General features: G+C 37.3%; 2 protein-coding genes across 4 annotated transcripts in view; one reads left to right on the top strand and one right to left on the bottom strand.

The window, feature by feature from the left end:
• Positions 1–1,935: 1,935 nt before the first annotated feature.
• Positions 1,936–4,801, bottom strand: LOC124157157. The gene is made up of 4 exons (XM_046531668.1): positions 4,505–4,801; positions 4,262–4,423; positions 4,024–4,176; positions 1,936–2,227 (listed from the first exon to the last, which is right to left on the bottom strand). Exons 1-4 carry the CDS (start codon positions 4,562–4,564, stop codon positions 2,042–2,044), a joined length of 561 nt encoding a protein of 186 aa, XP_046387624.1. The 5' UTR covers positions 4,565–4,801; the 3' UTR covers positions 1,936–2,041.
• A 110-nt stretch (positions 4,802–4,911) lies between these two features.
• LOC124157156 (proton-coupled amino acid transporter-like protein CG1139) overlaps positions 4,912–20,058 on the top strand; it is a 72,144-nt gene continuing 56,997 nt past the window's right edge. For all 3 annotated transcript variants that reach the window (XM_046531663.1, XM_046531662.1, XM_046531661.1), the window contains exon 1: positions 4,912–5,223. The gene's annotated coding sequence lies outside the window, so the exon portion shown is untranslated. The remainder of the gene's footprint in view (positions 5,224–20,058) is intronic.

Genomic DNA, 20,058 nt, shown 5'->3' with positions numbered 1-20,058 from the left:
AATGCATGGATGCAAGACAGCAAAATAGCCCGTTTTAATTTCGTTCATGCATTCACGCAATTCCACGCCAATTTAAAAATTAATGCAGCTCTAAGCTGTGCAATTCCGTGCCCCGTGTAAAATGGCCTTAAGAGACATAATTGAAAAAAAATCACGGCAAAATCATGGCAGAACACTCACACTTCACGGAGAAAAGTTTAAATATAAATAAGAAAAGGGATTCTGGTGGAAGTTCAAGTGGAACAGCTTTCACATTTGCCACATAGTTGACTGAGGTTTCCTTGACATAAGGAAACTTGCAACCCAAGTATTGTTGAGGATAAGCAAATCTTAGGTGCAACAAAGATACATCTTCTTTTCTTTGGAAAATAAGCCCTTGCACTTTTAACCCAGAAGTTACACACACACGGGGTGCTCAGGCTACATGGGCTGATGTGTAATACCCGATTGTGAGAGCCGCAGGCTCTTGGGAGATGAGGGCACCAACAAGGGCCAATACAAGATTTCTTGCTTCAATTTAGTGATGAAAGATGACTCCGAATTGGTTTTCAACATGGTACCCAAAGTAATACTAGAATCCTCTCATGGGGGCATTCAGTGGGGTGGCCTAGAATTTTGTTCCGGAGGGATCCAAGACCAGGATGGAAAATTTTTGATAAACAGGATCCTAAGTAGAGGGCTTTAAAATAATTTTAACACCTTCCACAATCAAAAAAACTTCTTTCTTCAAAGCAATATTTTATAAATTTACAATTATTCAATATTTTGTTTTCTTTTATGAAGGAATAGTGTTTTTATGTTTCCGGGGGTTGGGGGGGAGGAGTCTGGACGCCCACAAAATTGCCCTCGCTACGCCATTGGAGGCATTCCTTCCCATGAAAGGCTTCATCATTACCACAGCAATCCCCATCATTTTTTGTTTCATTTACGAGGGAAGGGGTGGTTGTAGAAGACATCTTACTAGAATTTACTCAATAAATAAACCTTTTTACGAACTCATCAACCACTTATATGAATTAAATTGCTATTTAAAAGCAGCATGAACACTATACTGAGTGAAAATGAAGTGCAAACACTTATTTTGCATCAACTCCTAGAAGGTAGATGCAGGATTTACTGTGAGTGTGTCACTGTGATAATAAGCCACAAGATGCTAGTCCTAACTATTTAAATAAAAATTTAAATAAAGTCGTAGCAAGGGAAGTCCATAATACAGGATAAAAAATAAAATTTTATAAACAGTACCATTAATAGGACATCCAATGTTTAGGGCAATATCAATGGTGAAGGCATAATTAAGTAAGCTTTGTCTATCAAAAAATTGTACCCCGAGTTTTAATCACCAAAAGAAATTAACATGACATTTTAATTATGACTTATATGATGATAAATATTCTTTCAAGTAGTAACAGAAGCTAAATAAATCATTCCAAGGATCACAACTAAGCAAAAAAATATGCAAATGATAAAATTATGAAGCCTGAAAAATCATCATTTATCAACTCAAAAAGCAACAAATTATTCAAGCAGTATGGTAAATAATAATTTATTCCTCCCAAATTCTCTGAGGGTAGAAAAAATTCCTCTCGGCCATTTGATTACTTGAAAACTCACCAATAGCTTGACCCCATTCTTCTTCCTTGTCATCATCAAATATCTCCATTCAATAATCCCTATACTAAAAAATCTCAAACATTCAATTTTATCACGCCAACAACCATTTGAAGAGATAACGCAGTATTGTGGAGACAGTACTATGATATTTCTACAATTGGGGCACAGGTATCACTTAAATACTCCATGATTAGGCAGGATCTGATGTTTTCATCATTGCACACAAATGCTCACCAAGATTTTGTTCACCACACCTATATTCTCTAGCTCCTAAGGCAAATGATAACTTTTTAACCAGGATACTAGATAACACAGCAGGGATTATAGGAATAAACAAAAATGAATTTATTCACTCAAAACTTCAAAAGTCAACTCATAACATCAATAGATATACATCATTATATGATGTATTGAAGTCCAGAGCAAATCACGCACTATTTAAATGACTGCACATACTTTGCTGCGCTTTCTCAAGAGCCTCAATCAAATGCTTCAGTTCTGTTTTATCCAGTTCCAAGTTCATTGCTGTGTTTTCTTTTCCAGATTCCAGGTGCAAGTCAAGGGCTAGAAGTGGCTCATGCAGAGCAGAAAATGTGCTGCTCCCAATAACCCACTGAAAAATATTTCAAATGCAAAATCTTTAAAGGGAAAAACAAAATGACAGTTTTAGATGTAAATTTCAAATTCACTCACAATATAATTAAAGGCATAAAATAAAATGAAAATACATTAAATATTATTAAAATTATATAGCATTATTACAAAAGCATTATACATATAACAGTACTACAATCGTAAAAGAATTCTTTAATTTTGAAGCAGTCTATGAACTACACTAAACATGTGCTGAACATAGGTAGGTGGTGTGGGGTGATTAGGGGCCCTCGGCTAAGGCTCATGATGGTGCCCTCTTGCTGGGGTACTACCTGGGAAAATTTTAGGAAATTGCAAGCCCGGAAAGGAATTTTGACACTATTCTGGGTCTTAAAAACTTCATTAAAGGAAGTAAAAAATAGTAACTCCACAAGAAAAAATACTGCAAAAAGTGAGACTTTCACAGATTACAAAAAATTAATAATGTATCACGGTTCTGTAATCTATTAAGGAGAATTTGTTCCATGAAACTGCACAGAAACCTTGAAAATTACCTATTCGAATAACCATTTCAAAAGATCATCACATTCTCTTTAATCTTCAGACAACTTTATTTTATTCATGGTGAAGAAAAAACCCAGTACTGTTCCCAGGGATGCTGACTTACAAAAAATATTGGGAGGGCCCAAACCAGGGATCTTACCCCGGGGAATTTTATAAGTAGTGAGTTTTAAGTTTTTTAGGCATTTTAGAAGAGTCATATGATCAACATTAGAACCCTCGGAATCTCGATATCTAGACACTGGGGAAAATCGACAAGCCTGACACATTTTTTTCCTCACACCCATAAGGAATTTTTGAGGGGGCTCGGGCCTCCACAAGCCCCATGGAGTCGGCGTCACTGAATGTTCCACAAACTTTTATTTGCTGTTGACTAGTTTTGACGGCTACAGCATCATTAGCAAGGCAAACAGTTAGTTGTTTGCCTTAATAATGACTCTATAGCCGACTATAGTCAAAACTAGTCGACAGCAAATAAAAGTTTGTGGAACAGTACTGGGTTTTTGCTTCACCATGAATATCTCATCGTTCCACCAAGTCACACCAACATCAGTTGATTACCTTTATTTTATTTATTTTTTCATATAATATTTTCACACCAAGCGTGTTGTAAATAAAGCAACAAATGAAAATGTAGAATTTTAAAATTGCAAGTGTTTCTTCTGATATGGTTGAAAATCATTACAACAGTGAAAAGTAATTCTTCTGCAGCAGTTCAGCGCTTATGATGCAAACTGTCAACACTTCATTACATAATAGTCATTGCATAGGTATCATATGTACAGTGGTGGATCCAGGATAGGAGCAAGGGAGGGGGGCTAAGTGGGGTTAATCTCCCAGCAGTAGTGGGGGTTTGAACGAAATTACCCTTCTATCTAGCATAAATTGAGTTTCCAAGGGGGGTGCTAAAGACCTATTATCCCCCCATATATCCGCCACTGCATATTTATGCACTTAAAACATACAATGCTTGTCCAAGCACAGGCCACATTGTTTGGAAAATGGGTGTTCAAAGCATTTCAAGTGTTTTTGAGAAATAGGATCACTACTCTTAAGTAACAGATCCAGCCTGGTAACTTAACACACATTTCCACAATAGATTATTTCTTAATTTCAACTTAATTCATCACCGATTCTTGAGTTTTCACGAAGAGCAACTCTAGTCTATTTTTTTAACAGGCGAAAAATCTCTTTTTCAAGCTTATCATTCAGCCTTCGATTTCTAGTTGCACTTTACGTCTAATTTCTAATTACCTTGAGTTTCCAGTCGTAATCTTTTAACAGATTTTCAGTTTTACCGACTCGATTCAAATTTGCGTTGGGAATTATCTCACTTTTCCTATTTGTGATACATAAGTTGAGCACATTACACTGACTCAGGCTTAAGATAGGATATTTTTCTTTAACCTGAAATTAAGAAACATGAAATACTTTAATAATATAAAAGTTACGTAATACACCACGAATTTGACAGACACAATAAAAGGCATACCTTATCAAGATCAAGATTCAATGCAATACAATCATAACACATTTTGCAAACATTGGTCACTAGTTCCTTAAAATCATTTTTCGAATACTGTGACCGTGACTGCAAATTTAACAAAGCCGGTCCTTTTTTCCCACTCAATTCATCTATGCAGGAATACAAGAACTGAAAAGGAACAGAAACATGTAAGAAAACATAGAAAGAAAAAATACCTAGGCCTATTTTTAGGATATATAAATCAAATACCTCCTTCAGTTCATCATCACTAAGAGTGAAGAGAAATTTCTGTGTTTCTTCGGGTCCCATGATTGATTTTGAAATCTAGTGAAATGTTGGAATGTTTCTACGAGGATCAGTGTGACTTAAGGTACCTCTCTTTACCTCGCAAGGTAAATAGGATACTGTTTTCTACATAACACAAATAATAGAAAACAATTACACCATGCCTGCAATACAAAGTCTCTTTATCTTACAGAAGAAGAAAATTTTGCACAACTGTCAGATATTTCTTGAAATCTCCATCCATTTTTTATCTCACTTTTGTTTTTCGTCTCGAAAATTTTTGATTCATAAATCCGCCTGCAGGGGGTATTCAAGTCGTAAGATGAATCATGCAAAGGACCTCCCCCAATAGGTGGCTCGAGGTCGAAGTGAATCACTTCTGGAAAGGCATAAAGAAAAGGAGGAAAGAGGGAAACGATATCATTTTCAGTTTTTAACGCTATATGTGGCGTACAGCAGTGAATTTTCTCTCATTGTATTAAATGTTAACTATACCTCCGATAGTAAGACTGTTATCAAGCATTCCTTATGGTTGCACTGTGCTATATTCATGATATTACAGAATGATAGTTTGTTTATGCTAGTGTCTGTTAATATTAGATAAAATTTTATGAGGGAAACATACCACAATAATTTGCAGTGTAGAGCAGTGCAACCTTCCTGCCCCACCAAATAATCAGGAGGTGAGTAAATGTTGATTTTCTCGTTAACTCGTTCAGTACTGTGTGTGCAAAATAGCTTGACATAACTGTTTCTAATAGCGAATCTTTAGTCGAACTATTACTGACACATGTTTAGGTAGTTAGTTAGTCAATGTGTACGTAAAAGGACTCATTTGGAATTGTAGTATTAGGACAAAATATTCAGTTGCCTTCTCGAGCGTCATTTCTTTGACACTGTGGTCATTGTAATTCCTTAGTTAGCCAAGGAAAGAATCATTGATCATTGCATGCTATGAATAGGGAAAGATGATTTTTTTCAGTTCTTGACTAGCAGCAACCCCTGTTGGCGTACCTGTTTTGCCTTGAAAATCTGTAATAGGAGATTGACTCGAGAGCTATGACGATAACTTGTATTTAATAATGTGTTCTCCGAGAACGGTTACTCTAGATTTTATCCTCTTTACATGTTCTCAAGTTATTCTCATTGTTGTAAGATGCGATATGTTTATAGGCTGTCGTCCAATATATCACCGATGTGGACTGGATTTTAGTATTCTACACAGCAGTCGAATATTATTTATTATTTTACATATGTACTGTATAGTGAAGTTACTGACCTATCGTTCTTCGTGCCTCATTATGCGCTGATACGTCACGCTGGATATTGTGATCACGCCAAAACAGCTGTCGCTCGAAAGCAGCTCTTTCCTCACGGCCTTGGCACCTATACGTAGTGTATTGGCCTTGAACGTTTTAGTCCGTGAATCTAATAAACTTTACAATCAGTCAACCGACCGAAGTGACTAAAAGTTTTGTTGACTAAAAAAAATATTTTCTGTGTTACTGACATTATACATTCTCTTTACAAGCCCTTAAATTGGTGTGATTGGCCGAATCTGCAATGGATGAACGTTTTCATGAACGGTGTTTACGATCTTTCAGTTCATTCCAGGGTGCGAAATAGAAAATCTTCCTCGACCAATCTAGGGGGTGAGGTTAGTTTTCAGTCATCAGCAAGATGAATTCAGTTAGTGGATATCTTGCTGACTATTCGCGTTCACGTAGATATTTTTTTGAAAGTTTTATCACAGTGAAAAACTGAATATTTTAGCCTCCTTTTATGATTGAAGACGATGTATTCGTAAAAAAAGGCCCTCCCATATGTTATCGTGGTGGCATATCGTTTAAGGGGCTGTCTGGACTAAAATCAAGAGTTAATGGTTTTTCCTTATCTCGAAAACGTAGCAACTATTTGGAGTAGGTAGTGAGGTGGTGGCGCAATCACTAAAAGTACTTAAAATTAGATACCGTCAATTGTTACCAATGGAATAGCTACGCAGCATGGGGTGTTGCGAGTGTGCTCCCCCCCCCTCCACTAGGCTCGTGGCCATGCATTCAATTCAAAACCCACGGAAGAATTTGACAATCCGAAAAATCAAAAATTTTATCCGGAATTAAGCACAATTCAAACTCTGTGAAGCTTATATATTTTTTTAAATCAGTATGGATTGCTTCTCCATCTTGAAGTTGATTAGCCGCAGACCCTTCAGAGGTCGTGGGATGGCACCGTGGATCCCCAGCCAAATTCCCTGGTTACTCTCAAGCTAAGGAGTTCCGAATTTAACAAAAAGACGTGAGCAGCTGCAACCCTGCAGTCTCCCTAAGCTCAGATACCGGTCAGAATGATCTCCCTTTAGTCATCGGTCGAATTTAATCCTAAAAAAGACCGTTCAGTTCAAGTTCAGCGTGAATTTCATTCTCTCATATTTATTAACTCTTTTATTTCCATTTTTAGTGGTAGAGTTTTCATAGAGTGTAAAAGATCATATACACACATGATTATTTTAAGAGAAATGAACTTAATGCACCCTCATTGTTCTCGGAGCTTAATTCAGGGGAAATCCTTAAATCTGTCTTGGAAGGAAGGAAGGTAGGTAGGAAGTAGCATTAGCATTGTCATAGTTCTTTCTGTAGTGATTGTGATTATTCTGGAGCCAACCATATTGTCTGCTGACCGGGAATGTGTGAATTTTCTTCAAAACGGAAAAAATCTGGAAACTACCTACCTGCAATGTCTGAAAAATTATGCTTTTCGTACTCCTTTGCTCCTGTAAGCTATACTTCCTCCTATGCATTTATCTATCTACCTTAAAATTATGCTGCCTGATGTACACGCAATCTGCAATGCTGAAATGATACTACTTGTTGTACATGCTATCGCTTGCATGAATGTAATTGTAAAGCCTATGAAATTGTGGAAAAAGTTGATATTGACGTGGAAAAGATGAAAAAGTTGTTGATTGCGTGTCCAGAAATGTCTTAAACACCTTTGTATCCTCATGAACATTCCATGCTAATGAGGCTGCCTCGTCTTCAGACTTTTTCTTTGGAAAAATGTTAATATCCGGAAAAAGTTATATTGATATCACATAGATGAATTTTTTCCATCAAACTTCCCTGTGGTGCAGCGAGGGGAGGGCAGGGGGGGTCGGGGGATAACCCCCCCCCCCCCATAGCTCAGAGAAATTTTTAAGTTTAATCTATTTTACTTGATTTGATTGATATTACTAATAAAAATAGAGTAAGGATTAATTAATATCCATCAGAAAGCCGTAAAATTCACCATTTTGAACCATTTATCTTAAAATTCCGCAATTTATTAATCTCGCACCTACCACTTATCCTGGTAGGTGTTCCTTACCCCCACACATTCCGGTATTTGTTGCACCTAAATCCCCCCCAGCCTTAATTCCTAGCTGCGCCCCTGAAACTTTTCATGTTTCGTCAAGAAAAACGGACAGAATGCCATTTACTTTTGAAGTTAGAAGGACCATATTTTCGGGTAGCGGGGATTCATGTAGGATGAATATCGGTGTTTAAACCTCTTAATGCAAGTTTTCAGGTGCAGTTTTCGTATAATTGTTGAATTAACACGATTCCGTCATTAGTAATGATAATATGCAGTGAACAACCCTTAGCATAAATTCTCCTAATTTTTAATTTCTGGCATTGAGTAATCCGTTGAGTGAGTTTTCTCCAGTAGATTTTTGAGATTTCTATGAAATGCGTGGTTTCATATCTTCGCGGAAATTGCCGTTTTTTATCAACGGAAAAAATATCGATGTACTTTTTGGTAGTCAAGGGTTTTTTGTTTTACTTTGTTGCGAGTCTTTTTACAAATGGTTGAGAATAAAAACTCAAAGTAGATAGTGGATCCTGATTTTTCCGGACTAACTCTTCGTCCACGGGTTACCGAAATAATATTTTTTATCATAAATACCATATCAAAATTGTCGAGATAAGACAAAGAGACAGGGAAGTTGTAGGAAATCCTGCTGGCTTACCAATTTGAACCTTTTTTTAGATTTCCTTAGATTTCAGGACTAGCTCTGGTTCAATCCATCAACCACCTTGTCTTCTTGAACAATCCCAAAAATTTGTCGGCAATACTTCTATAGCATACCTTCATCGTGATCCTTTCCATAGTAGCACGACGCGACGGTACGCATAGTCTATTTAGCGCATCGTCCGAGAAAAAGTCATCGTAGAAAATGTTAACAATGTCATCGTATATGTTGCTCTTCTATCTTAAAGATTCCTAGCCTAGAAGGTACAGATGTAGACTTCCCGGTGTCATCATTGACATGGTATTTTTTATTATCCTCCTACAAAAACAATAAATTTATGCATATTTTAAGCGAAGTCATTTTGCACGTATGAATATTATTCGAATTGGCGAATTTGCTTTCACTGACGTTGAGATTAGGTTGACCTAATTCCTGTCTCCTTTTCAAGATGCAAAGATATTTCTTTCTTGTATCATTTCAGAGTACAGGGGGATAGTATCATGACATCCGTCAACCCACCTTAAATCAGCCGCCTAGCCTTACTCATTTAACGAGCTACTCGGAAACGCTTCTCTGGGTCAACGTTCTATCACAAATGTAGCCGCTCTGAGCTGCCCATCATTTTCTGTTCTCAGTCTTCACTCGCAGGGGTCCCTGAATCTAGCGGTTTACCCCAAATGAGGGCTCTATTTAGTCTCTATTTCACCTTTTTTCGTATTTCCGTATGCTTCCATTCTCTTTAAAAATTTGTTTACGTTTTGCTTTTCCTCAAATATCGCGAATGTGTTCTTACCCCTAGAGGTTACCACTACCAAGTTACACCAACTCCTTAATACTTCACAGAGGCGGTATTTGATTGTTGAACCCGGGTGTTATTACTTAAGGTGGTGGCCTCTAGTCAGAAGTTAACCGCCTCACATTTGTCGAAATTTAATTCTCATTGTTAAGTGCAATGTTATTCATGGCAGGAGAAGTATTTTTCTAATATACTCATGTCTGCCTCGCCATTAATTTTCTGCACAAAACTGAATCATCTGCGGAGATGAGAATATCGGTCGTGACCGCAGTAGCTTGTTTTGCATGTGGAAAGAATTCTCCGACTCAAGATACCTAAACCAGGTGCATCGTCCTGTGGTCCGGAGGATGAACGCTCCCTAGAATCCTTGAAACTTGGAAGTTTCTTTCCTGAATCTCGTAGGGGCGTGAAATAAATATTACTCCTGCACATTCCACCATCGAATTTCCTCCTCGTTTCGTGTCCTCATTCACTCCTTTACAACCATTTCACGAGTTTTGTTTCTGGTTTTCTTAATACGTGTTTTACAATTACTTTCATATGTTGCACACTTAGTAGTTTTGAAGAGATTTGACCATTTTCTGTTTCAATTTTTCTCCAATGATTTCTCTTGAGTGAACTAGTCAATAATGTGAATAAATTGTGGCTAAAATCTTCTCATTAGGATTACCTGTAAACATCGCGTACGTTTACAGGCTCGAACTTAAGCTTCCAATTTTCCGCGGCGGTGAGTGTAGAAGCGTATTTTTAATAGGGTGGTTCCCTATTTTTTTATTGCCTTAATCGAAAGGTTGTTAGTCCTGGAGTACGCATTTCACGCTCTTAGATTTTTAAATGACGATATCTATTTTTCGCGATTAAATGAAAATTGAAAATTTTCAAGCGCGCGAAAACGCGACGGCTAAGTATGAATTCTGGGAAAAGACCGTGTGACGTCATTCTGGTTCCCGCAGCCGCCGTGTGAGGTGATCTTTGGGCGAGGATATATGCGCCGATGCGATGCAGGTTGCTAGCAGGTAGCAGAGTACTCTCCTAGCAGGTAGCGCTTGGCTTAAATAAGAATTATTAATATCCTATCAAACGAAGGAAACTTTCCGACCATAGGCAGTTGTAATAGGTGATTATTAAGAAATGTTTCCCTGAGCTCTGTGCCTCATGCATGCATTGGTAATCTCAGACGATGTAAAACTCCTGATAATCGTATAGCATCTAGGTCCCTGTGACGTCACGTGGAGTGGCATCGCATGGGCGCCAATCTGGCCTTTTTCAAATGCGGTTAAAATTGACTAAACATTCGTCTAAACTGAGATTTATAAAACCAAATAATTTTTATATTATGGATACACTAATGGTGGGTGACGAATCGTCATCAATGCCTTTCGTTTTCTTTGATGAAGGAAACTACCCTATTCTTGTTGACATTCTTTAATTTTATGGTGCTAAGATGCCTTTGCCAAGCACCCGATTCTATTAAGGCCTCAGTTGGATTACTTGGTTTCTATTCTTCCACAGTTTACCTTGAAAATAACATGGTGGCTGGTTGAAGTTACCTTTCTCCTGAGTAGCGGTGGAACATGTTAACTTCATAAAGACACCATCGAAAATAAAACAACCTTTACTCACAGGTGTTTCTCTAGTTATTTGTGTTGCAATTTACTTGTTTAATCAAGTGGCGGCTGCTTTTATGGAACGTAATGCTGGCGTAAAGGATAAACCTTGGAATAAAATGGTTCTTTTTCATCACCAGCCGTAACAATTTCCCTCCAATTGAATCTTTAGAACTTCTATGCTTGAACGTTTTGAAAAAAATATGTTTAACATGTAGGTTTTATAGCTGCTACATGATTTCAAAATTGTTGCAAAAATCTATGTGCGTATTTGAGTATTGCGACAATACCCACTTAACCAAGAAAAAATTAGAATATACGTTTTAAGTTGTCTATAAAATAAACCAAAATCAATTTTTGTTTATAGAATTGCCGAAAATAACTATCGAGCTTTATGTTAGAAGATAACAAAAACTTTTGGGAACATATCGCAAAAGTTTTAACGAAGAATTTTCGAACTTTATTCGAAATTTAAATGATGTGATGCTGAAGGAAGTGAACTCGCAATTGGCAGGGCATTGTCGCTTTACTTTTGTTGTCCCGCTGCTTGGTTAACAGAAGGAAATTGGCATGTTGATGTGTCCCATAAGTCATAACTCACGTACTGTCCATTATACGGTGACTCAATTCCCGTCCAATGTCCGCGGTGTACTGATTACTGTATGGCCTACTCGTCGATCGTGACTCATGGTGAGCCGAAGGCATTTATCGATACCTGTGATTCAGGAGCGATTTGCTGTTCGTGTTTTCATTTTTCTAATGCGTGTCGATATTCAATTACTCCTCGAGAATGTTTTTGTTTTTCCCGTTTGAATCGCGAGTGATACTCAGATGTTTCGTCAGTGGAAAATTTCAGTTTATGACAGAATCATGCAATTATTTATCACCAAATTTGAATTTAGTGATAGAAAGAGGAAATATCGTATGCATTTAAATTACTTGCATTCTGAAAAATACATAAAATTTGGACTAATTTGGTTGTGAAGGAAAAAAAAATGATAGGTCATGTTTTTCAAAAGTTTTCTCTTTCAGTGAACTTGGCAATTAAAGTGTATTCTGAATTCCATTATCGCACTGAAAAAATCATCACATATTTTTTAGTTCAATATTTAGGACTAGAGTTCTGTTTGGATCTAAAAGATTATATCAAAATAGACCTATTCAAAGATAGAGAAATGGACTCCATGCACGATCAATTTTCTTAGGCCTTAGTTCAGGGGTTGTAGTGGTTGGCAGTGATCACCGCAAATAGTCTACCCACTTCGTTTTCATAATTCTCGGACGCAATATTTATTGGCAACTTGTATTTGTTATTCGCTATCAGGCGCGAATCCAGACGCAGAAGAGAGGTCCTCATTGGGGGCACTGTGGAATACCTTATTGTATAGAATTGCCGTAGGTAACCTCTTGGATTCGCTATGTCAACTTTCATCGTTTGCATCTAATCATCGGTCTATATCAGGTTAAATGCATCAGAACTCATTACTTTTTTTCTGTATTAAATCATATGTACTTTTTACTTGGGTATTAAATGATGTTAACATAAATATGTAGGGTGCATTTCATTTCGACTGAGTTTCGAATCCCTTGCACCATACCTGTCTACCTACCACTGTACTATTTAAAGATAGTTACTGACTGCCTCTTCGCAAAGGTGATTTGGTGTTAAGGTGCTGTAAAGTTTGCATTTTCCTTAGTGTTCGATTCCACTTTCGATCGACGAGACAGTTTCTTCGATGTAGGTTCTGCTTTAGCTCTGCCTTTTGAGGTAAGACCTTGTCTCCCTTATCCATAACACTTCGGTGGCCGTAATTTTCCATGAGGGGAACGGTCTTCGCGTATCTAGGGATCCCAGCTAGCGCAGCTCGACGTGCATGTGCCAGCCATCTGGAGTGGGAATCTTGCATCTGTTATTTCGTCACATAGCGTGATCTTTCTCAACAGATAGCAGTGATTAAACCATTATTTCGATGATTATAAGAATTCATGGTAAGACCTTATTGTAAGTTTGCAAGAATGCTAGTTTTGCGGCCGCCAAGTAATGAACTCCCAAATTATTTCCCACATTATTTAACACTAGAAAGGTTACGATGCGCGGTGGTCCCCTTCGATTTCTCCGCCTCTTCCCCACTCGTAAAATGAAAGCGTAAACGCGAAAATAATCGCGCTGAAGACGTGGATTGAATCTCGCGCACTTCGCAGCGGGCACCAAGTCGAGTCAATTGTAAGGTATGGATGGATAAAACTGTGTTACCCGCTAGTGTTAATGCTGAACGTACTATGTTATATACCAAGTGCAAAACGTAAAACTCGCGGAACAATGTTATTTCACTGTTCCTGTTTCCAAAAGTTGGGTTTATTGTATCCTCGAGATATCTTAGATCCAACTTTTGCTCGTGTTTAATAAATAGTTTAATTTTATCTTGGCATTTGACGCAATTGGGGTCACCCTGGGGCCAAATTTACGTATGAATTTCATATGGATATAGTATCACACATTCGGCCTCAAACTGGAAACTATTGAATACACGGAAAAGTGTTTCGCGTAGATTATTTCATGGTAATTAACTTCATAAAGATTTTTTATTAATGGTTTATGAGTTTAATAGAAAATTAGTTTGTACACATCTTTAGTTTAAGATTACCTTATTTTGTTATACGTCGATGTGCGTCACATTAGATAAGAAGTTATCAATTTCGTGAAGTAGACGTGGAGGAAATAGATATTTATTGAACTCTTAGCATGTTATCGGTCGTCACATCACTCGTGTGTCGCTGGAGTACCTTAAAGCGTATGATCTAAGGGAGTAGGTTCTTGGAGACTTCAAGTTATGAAGCGTGCCTGAGTACAGAATGCTGCCGCCAAAGTAACCTTCCTTTTTGAGCCTTACTTAATTTGTTTTATTCCTTAAAATTCGGCTTTAATTCAGGAGTTGTTCAGGCATTCTGTGGAATTTTTGGTCTTCTGATGCACTTGCGGATTAAGGCCGTTTTTTTGTGAGTGTGTGGGAGGGGGGGGAGGCGTTTTTCACTATTTTCCGTGTCGCCTTGGTAGTAGAGGGACTGATGCAAATGTGGGAGCTTGTTGGTAATGTGGAAGCATGACCTTTAGGGCTCGGGGGGTACTGTAGGCTAGCGGTGACCGCATCGACTTCTTGGCCTGCTTCTTTAGTAAGCCTGTAGGAGCGGTGACAGTCAATTCCTGGTTTATTGTCCGTGAAATACTTGTTCCAAGTTTCTCTTCACTCGTAAAACTTTTGAGGTAAGTTTTTAAGTTTAATTTAATCAACTAGTCCACCAAGCTATATCTTAGTGCTATATAAGTTATTATTAAGCATAAACCATGCTACAATCTGGTGTAAATAAGTAATCTACTAGCTGGAAAATGTAGCATAGTTTTAGCTTCATAGTTAAATATGCCGATGCTGGTAATGTTGAGGCACACCACTGAGGTAAATGTGGAAACGTTTCCTCATTTCCCTCACCTGAATGTGTTCTGTCTACTACATTACCTTTTGGTCAGTTTCAAGCCGATGAAGATTATTGGCCCCAAGCCCAAGTGTAAATGGGAAAATTGGGATGTCCAGTCTATTATAAAAGCGATTGTTTCTGTAAGAGAAAAGAAGAATATACTTTGTGCGCCAGTTGTGAAAATGAGAACTACATTTGTGAATTTTTTAAGGGAACATTTTATTGATAATTGCTTTTTTTAAGCCTTTGCGTTGATTTTTCAATGAATAATAAGTAGATGATCTAATATTTCACTTTGCTATAGTATTATAGCCAGAATACAACCGTTTCAACTTTACCAGCATATTTTGAAAATCTAATGAAAGTGTCAATTTATAATTTACTATTACTTTTACGAAGTAAACGATAAATTTAGCATATAACCAAAAGCGAATATAAAGGGTTGTATCTTGGCGAGTTTTTTTCATGAATTTGGAAAAATTCCATTAGAAAATAAGCGAGTTATAACATAATTTAAAACGGGGTTTCCACTTTTGTACCACTCCCTCTATGAAATGCCTCTTTAACAATAATGTGACTGTGGTAAGTGGCGTTCAGATATTCTGCAATTATCTTTATATGTACATAGGTTGTTGAGACGGTGATTTAAAAACTTGAACCGAAGGTCATCATGATGGCGGCATTTAAAAGCCGCCCTAATGATAGCCATAGCCATCTCTCCTATTTTTAGATATTTATCTAGGAATCACGTGGGGGCGGTTGCCACCCCCTCACTCTTAATCCTCCATTGAAATAAGGGTGGTCACGTGAAGTTACGCTGCTAGCTAGGCTAGCCCGCGGTTATTCCTCGAATTGCAGCATTACTCCCTTTCATCGTTTATTTACAGTGTTTTTTCGTAATCAATAGCCATACATAAAGGTGGTATGTCAAAGAATTACGTTGTACTGATATTTACTATCGCTTCGCAAAAGTTTGAGCTACTCGTGTTTGTTTAGAGAAAAGTTTTTCTCCTTGTAGAACTTTAATTTTCTTTCACTCTGAATATAATTGGGAAACCTCGCGTGTTCCATATTTTTTAATGCTAAGTATTCGTGTATTGTTATATTCCCTATCAGTTAGCAGGAACAGTTTATTATTTCATTGGGTATAGTTTCACTTAAAAAATGACTAGCGTCACTCGACATTCTTATGTTTATTTTACAAGGATCTTTAAAGTGACTAAATTTGATGTGATACCTTGTGCATTCTTAGAAAAGTTTTAGGAATTATTTTATTTGTGGAGTTCTGTACCCTATCGATTGCACTTAGATAATCCATATCTAAGCTGTATTTTTCCGATGATAATTAAGGTTGCACGAGAAAAGCCAAGTGTCATTGAACTCCGCGGAAACTGAAATCCAATGTTTGGGTACATTTTTATCAAGGCCGTGGATCTTGCTCGTAAATATCTTTGGGAATGCGTAAAGCAATTATTTGCCGGGGGTTAAGCCTAAACGCGCATTTTATCTTGGGCAGTATTTTATTATATCTTGAAAATCCTTTCTTCTAATTTATAATTTTCTTTTTCCTTTAGAAAGAGTATTGAGAACGTTCATCTTCTGTTATATGATTCAACTCATGCATTCTCTGTGCATTAAACCTGAATCAAATGGTCATTTTTTACGACCATCCAATCGACAGCTCCAATGATGTCGGAAAAATGACCGTTTCACGCCATCATTTTCCGGGATGGGTAGAGGGATGGTAATCCCATTCCTTTTTTTCTATCACTCGGCCCGTCCCTTCCTCCGTCACTAAAACCATCGCTGGTACTGTTTTTTATCCAGTCAGAAAGCACGGTCGCTAACAAATATTGTAACGCCAAGCATGACTTTTAATTGTTTTAACGACAGGTGTAAATTCTGAAAATGACGGAATAATTCCAATAATAAAATTGGAGAAAAGGACGAATTCAATTGATTCGGCTTCTACTTAGTGATAATCCATGTTGAAATGAAAATACAAAACCTTGGTAACTTTTCACTGGAAAATTATTTATCGGTGCGACGCGTTTCGACGCTGAGGCGTCATTCTCAAGTGCACTGTTTATAATACTGACAATCCAATAAATCCTGCCAGAATTTGGGTATTTATTGGATTGCCAGTATTATAAAGTGTACTTGAGAATGACGCCTCAGCGTCGAAACGCGTCGTACCAATAAATAATTTTCCATTGAAAAGTTGGAAAAAAGGACGTTGGGTATGACTGTAAGAATCGAAAAATGAGTCGATAGATTAACTTTTGGTCCCTGAAAACCTATCGCTGGAGCTATCAGTCTGAGGGACGAAAAAAAATTGTGGTGTGATTAGAGCTTAATTCTCGCCCAGAATTTGAAAGTTTTTGTGAAAAGTCAGGCAAATTTCGGGAGCAAACTCCTATAGGAAACAAGCCATAATAAAGATATATAATAATAAATATTTCAAATTCACATTCACACAAGTCGCCACAGGCGAATATACAAACATAATAACAGATAAAAATTGAAACAAAGAGAAACAATTTCCGTCTCTTATATATATTTACACAAATAGAGTTTTGTAGAAAAATGAGATGTATGTTGCACATATTATTCACATATCAAGTCACCAATGTAAAAACATAGACACACAAAAGAAGAAACACTCGGGGAATGCCTTTGTCTCGCAGAAAAAAAACTTGGAGCATTCGAGGTTGTAACCTCTTCCTCAACTAAAGGCAAAAATCGAAAGCTCCAATTTTTATTTTTCCTGTGAGCGTTTCTTCTTTTTTGTGTCTTATGTTTATATATGTATATATATATTGGATATTTTTGATCACATGGTTACTATTTCTCTCCTATCTTTATTTGCCTGAAGGGAATGCCTTTGTCTCTATAGCACTACACTTATCATTGCGTAGTTCATGAATCATTCGCTTGTTGCTGTCTGGGAATCCTTTTTCTCTTGGTTCATCGTCCTGGAAGTCGTTTAATTTTAGAAGTCTGAAATCTGTCTTTATTTTGGTCGGCTGAAGAATTGATTTCTACGACTGCAGAATATCCTGCGACCAATCAGCAGTATGCAGCATGCCACAGTATCCCCACATGCATACCGCATGGAAATAAGAAATGACATAATAACATAAACTTACGTTCTTAGAAGTAAACTGGCGTAATTAGAAGCTTCCACTGAGTTTCAGTCGCTATATCAGCGATCCCACATTTACTCGACTTCAAATCCTCAGTAATTACATTAGATTTTTATCTTGACGTTTAAATTGGAATTGTTGTGTGTTGAATTTGTAGACGTACGTTATTTATGCAGTGTATAATGCGCGATATAGGTACATTAGTCATTACACTAGTTGAATATGGAAATTTAGCGTGAAAAATCTAATTGGGTAGCACAGTTTTTTACATTGCCATTTAATTTAATCGATACTAATGAGAAGTAATTTAGGCCTTCGATTAGCAATTGAAATGGTCTGATTAGAACCATGACGAAGCCATAAGCCTACACATATTTGGAAGTGATTCGTGGTATGTGGGATCATTCGAATGAAGTCCGACTGAGTTCACCCTTTCTTGTATTAAAATGTCCGGTATCTAGAAGTGATCCTCATTACACACATCGCCATTTATTATCCCAATGATTTTCTCGAGGATCCGAGTTGTATAATAAAATGGGAAGTTTCTAAAATACTACTGGATTTATTGATATTAAATTCTGACAAATGAGCGAGAGATTTAACAAATATTTGAACATTTTTCTAGAGGAAAGAGTTTTATATATTTTTATCTTATTGTCTTCTCGTCGTAACTGCAGCTATCAGCATGTATAAACGTTCCTTACGGCTGTGGCCACCAAATTTTGAGATGAACTTTTACTATCAGATATGTAAGATTTTACACTTTCCCGACGAACAGAATATTTAAAAATTTTAAATAGAATTTAATGTCGAGAAGCCAATTTAGAAAATCTTAACCGCGCGGAATCCCGAGAAAAGTTTAACGATCAGATATGTTTGACTTATTCCATATCGCAATGTATTTCTGTATATTTTTAGTGCTTCGCGTGTGGCGTTGCATGAGTAACAATACTAATTGAAGCGTCATAGATGTTGACGGACGGAAGTACCGTGTGGTAATCATGAAACTGGCTTCAACGGTATCCTGGAATTTTTACTCTTATTTTATGCGATCGTATTTGCATTTTGAGTATGAAAGCAAAAATATATATTTTTATTTTGTGTTAGTTTTTTCCTTGAAGTGTACGAGTTATCAGCGTCATTTGTTATCGTACTGTAGCAGTGTTTCCCCTCCATTCTCTCTCAGCGTTCTCCCCAACCAGATATTGACTCCACTGCCTATCGCTTGGTAACCAATAAAGAAATGTCGGATATAGGTCCATGTTTTGTCTCCCAGTTTTTATGTGCGTTGGGAGGATCGGTTACTATGCAAAGCCTGTCTCTAAGAAGCCCGTGGAAGGACGGAATCGTGCCTCACGGGATACTTTTCATCGTATCTTCATGCCTGTGATTTAATTATTTTTGCATTGTCGTAGTGAAATTATCGATCCAAGTGAAACGATATTTAGACGTTCGCGTCCTGGTTTAAGACTTGTAGATTTGGAAACTTATATGACTTTCAAGAGACCAATGAGAGCTGTTTCCAGTGATAGAATTTGTTATTGATACCGATTATAATCAGTTATTAACTACAAAAAATTTTCAAGAATCATGTTTCCTTGGGTTCTTTTTCAGGGCCTATCTGATTTGAAAATGGTAGCCGAAAAGAGGGACATAAGTTGAAGTATCTTACACATTTAGAAATTTAAGTTTCCAACAATACTATTCTTAAACTCTTAATATTAATACTAATTTTCCACAATTTTTATATCATTTGATGGAATCATATTGGTGTTGTGGTTGGTGTTCTGGCTTCCCACCCTTAAGAGTCCGGGTTCGAATTTCGGTGGTGGCGGGGATTTTTCATATGCTGCCCGATCCCTTGGAGTGCATGGCGCCTTTCGTATGGAGGCTAAAGCCGACGCCGGGTTTCTCTCCACCCTTCCTTCCCTATGCTTAGCTGATGGTACAAATGACCGTAGCCATCGGTCGACTACTCTACACTTTACAATGCCCTGCCATTATTTTACTAGCTACGATCTTGTATATGATTTTCAGATCATTAGTAAAGGGAAAAAGACCTGGACTTATTCAGTTGAAATTCTCCTCTATGCTATGATGTAATTATTAAAATCACCATTTTAAAATTGATTATTTATTTTAATATTGTTTTAATAGTGCAATATCACAAGTAGGTTTATAAATGAGAAGAATTGTGACGGCGTCGTGGTTAGTACGTCTGTCAACTGTCGGAAGGCTCCGGGGTTCAAATCCCTGGGGAAGCCTGTTGAAATCTCTTACAGAAACCCTCACCGTGATAGGTGGTCCAGGAAAAGCTCCCCGCTTCACTCAGTGCAGCGATACAGTACTTGAACCCGAGTGGGTTTAATATGCCTATCGATTGAATGTAATTTAATGTCGAGAAGCCAATTAATCCTCCCGTTATGAGAGTCCTCCGTAGAATGATGAACTCACTTCGTGCCTGGTTTGTCCAATAGCCATTGTGAGCG

Source organism: Ischnura elegans, chromosome 4, assembly GCF_921293095.1.
Source record: "Ischnura elegans chromosome 4, ioIscEleg1.1, whole genome shotgun sequence".
Lineage (NCBI taxonomy): Eukaryota > Metazoa > Arthropoda > Insecta > Odonata > Coenagrionidae > Ischnura > Ischnura elegans.
Note: the sequence above shows the minus strand (reverse complement) of the source record. Positions and strands in the feature narration are given on the sequence as shown.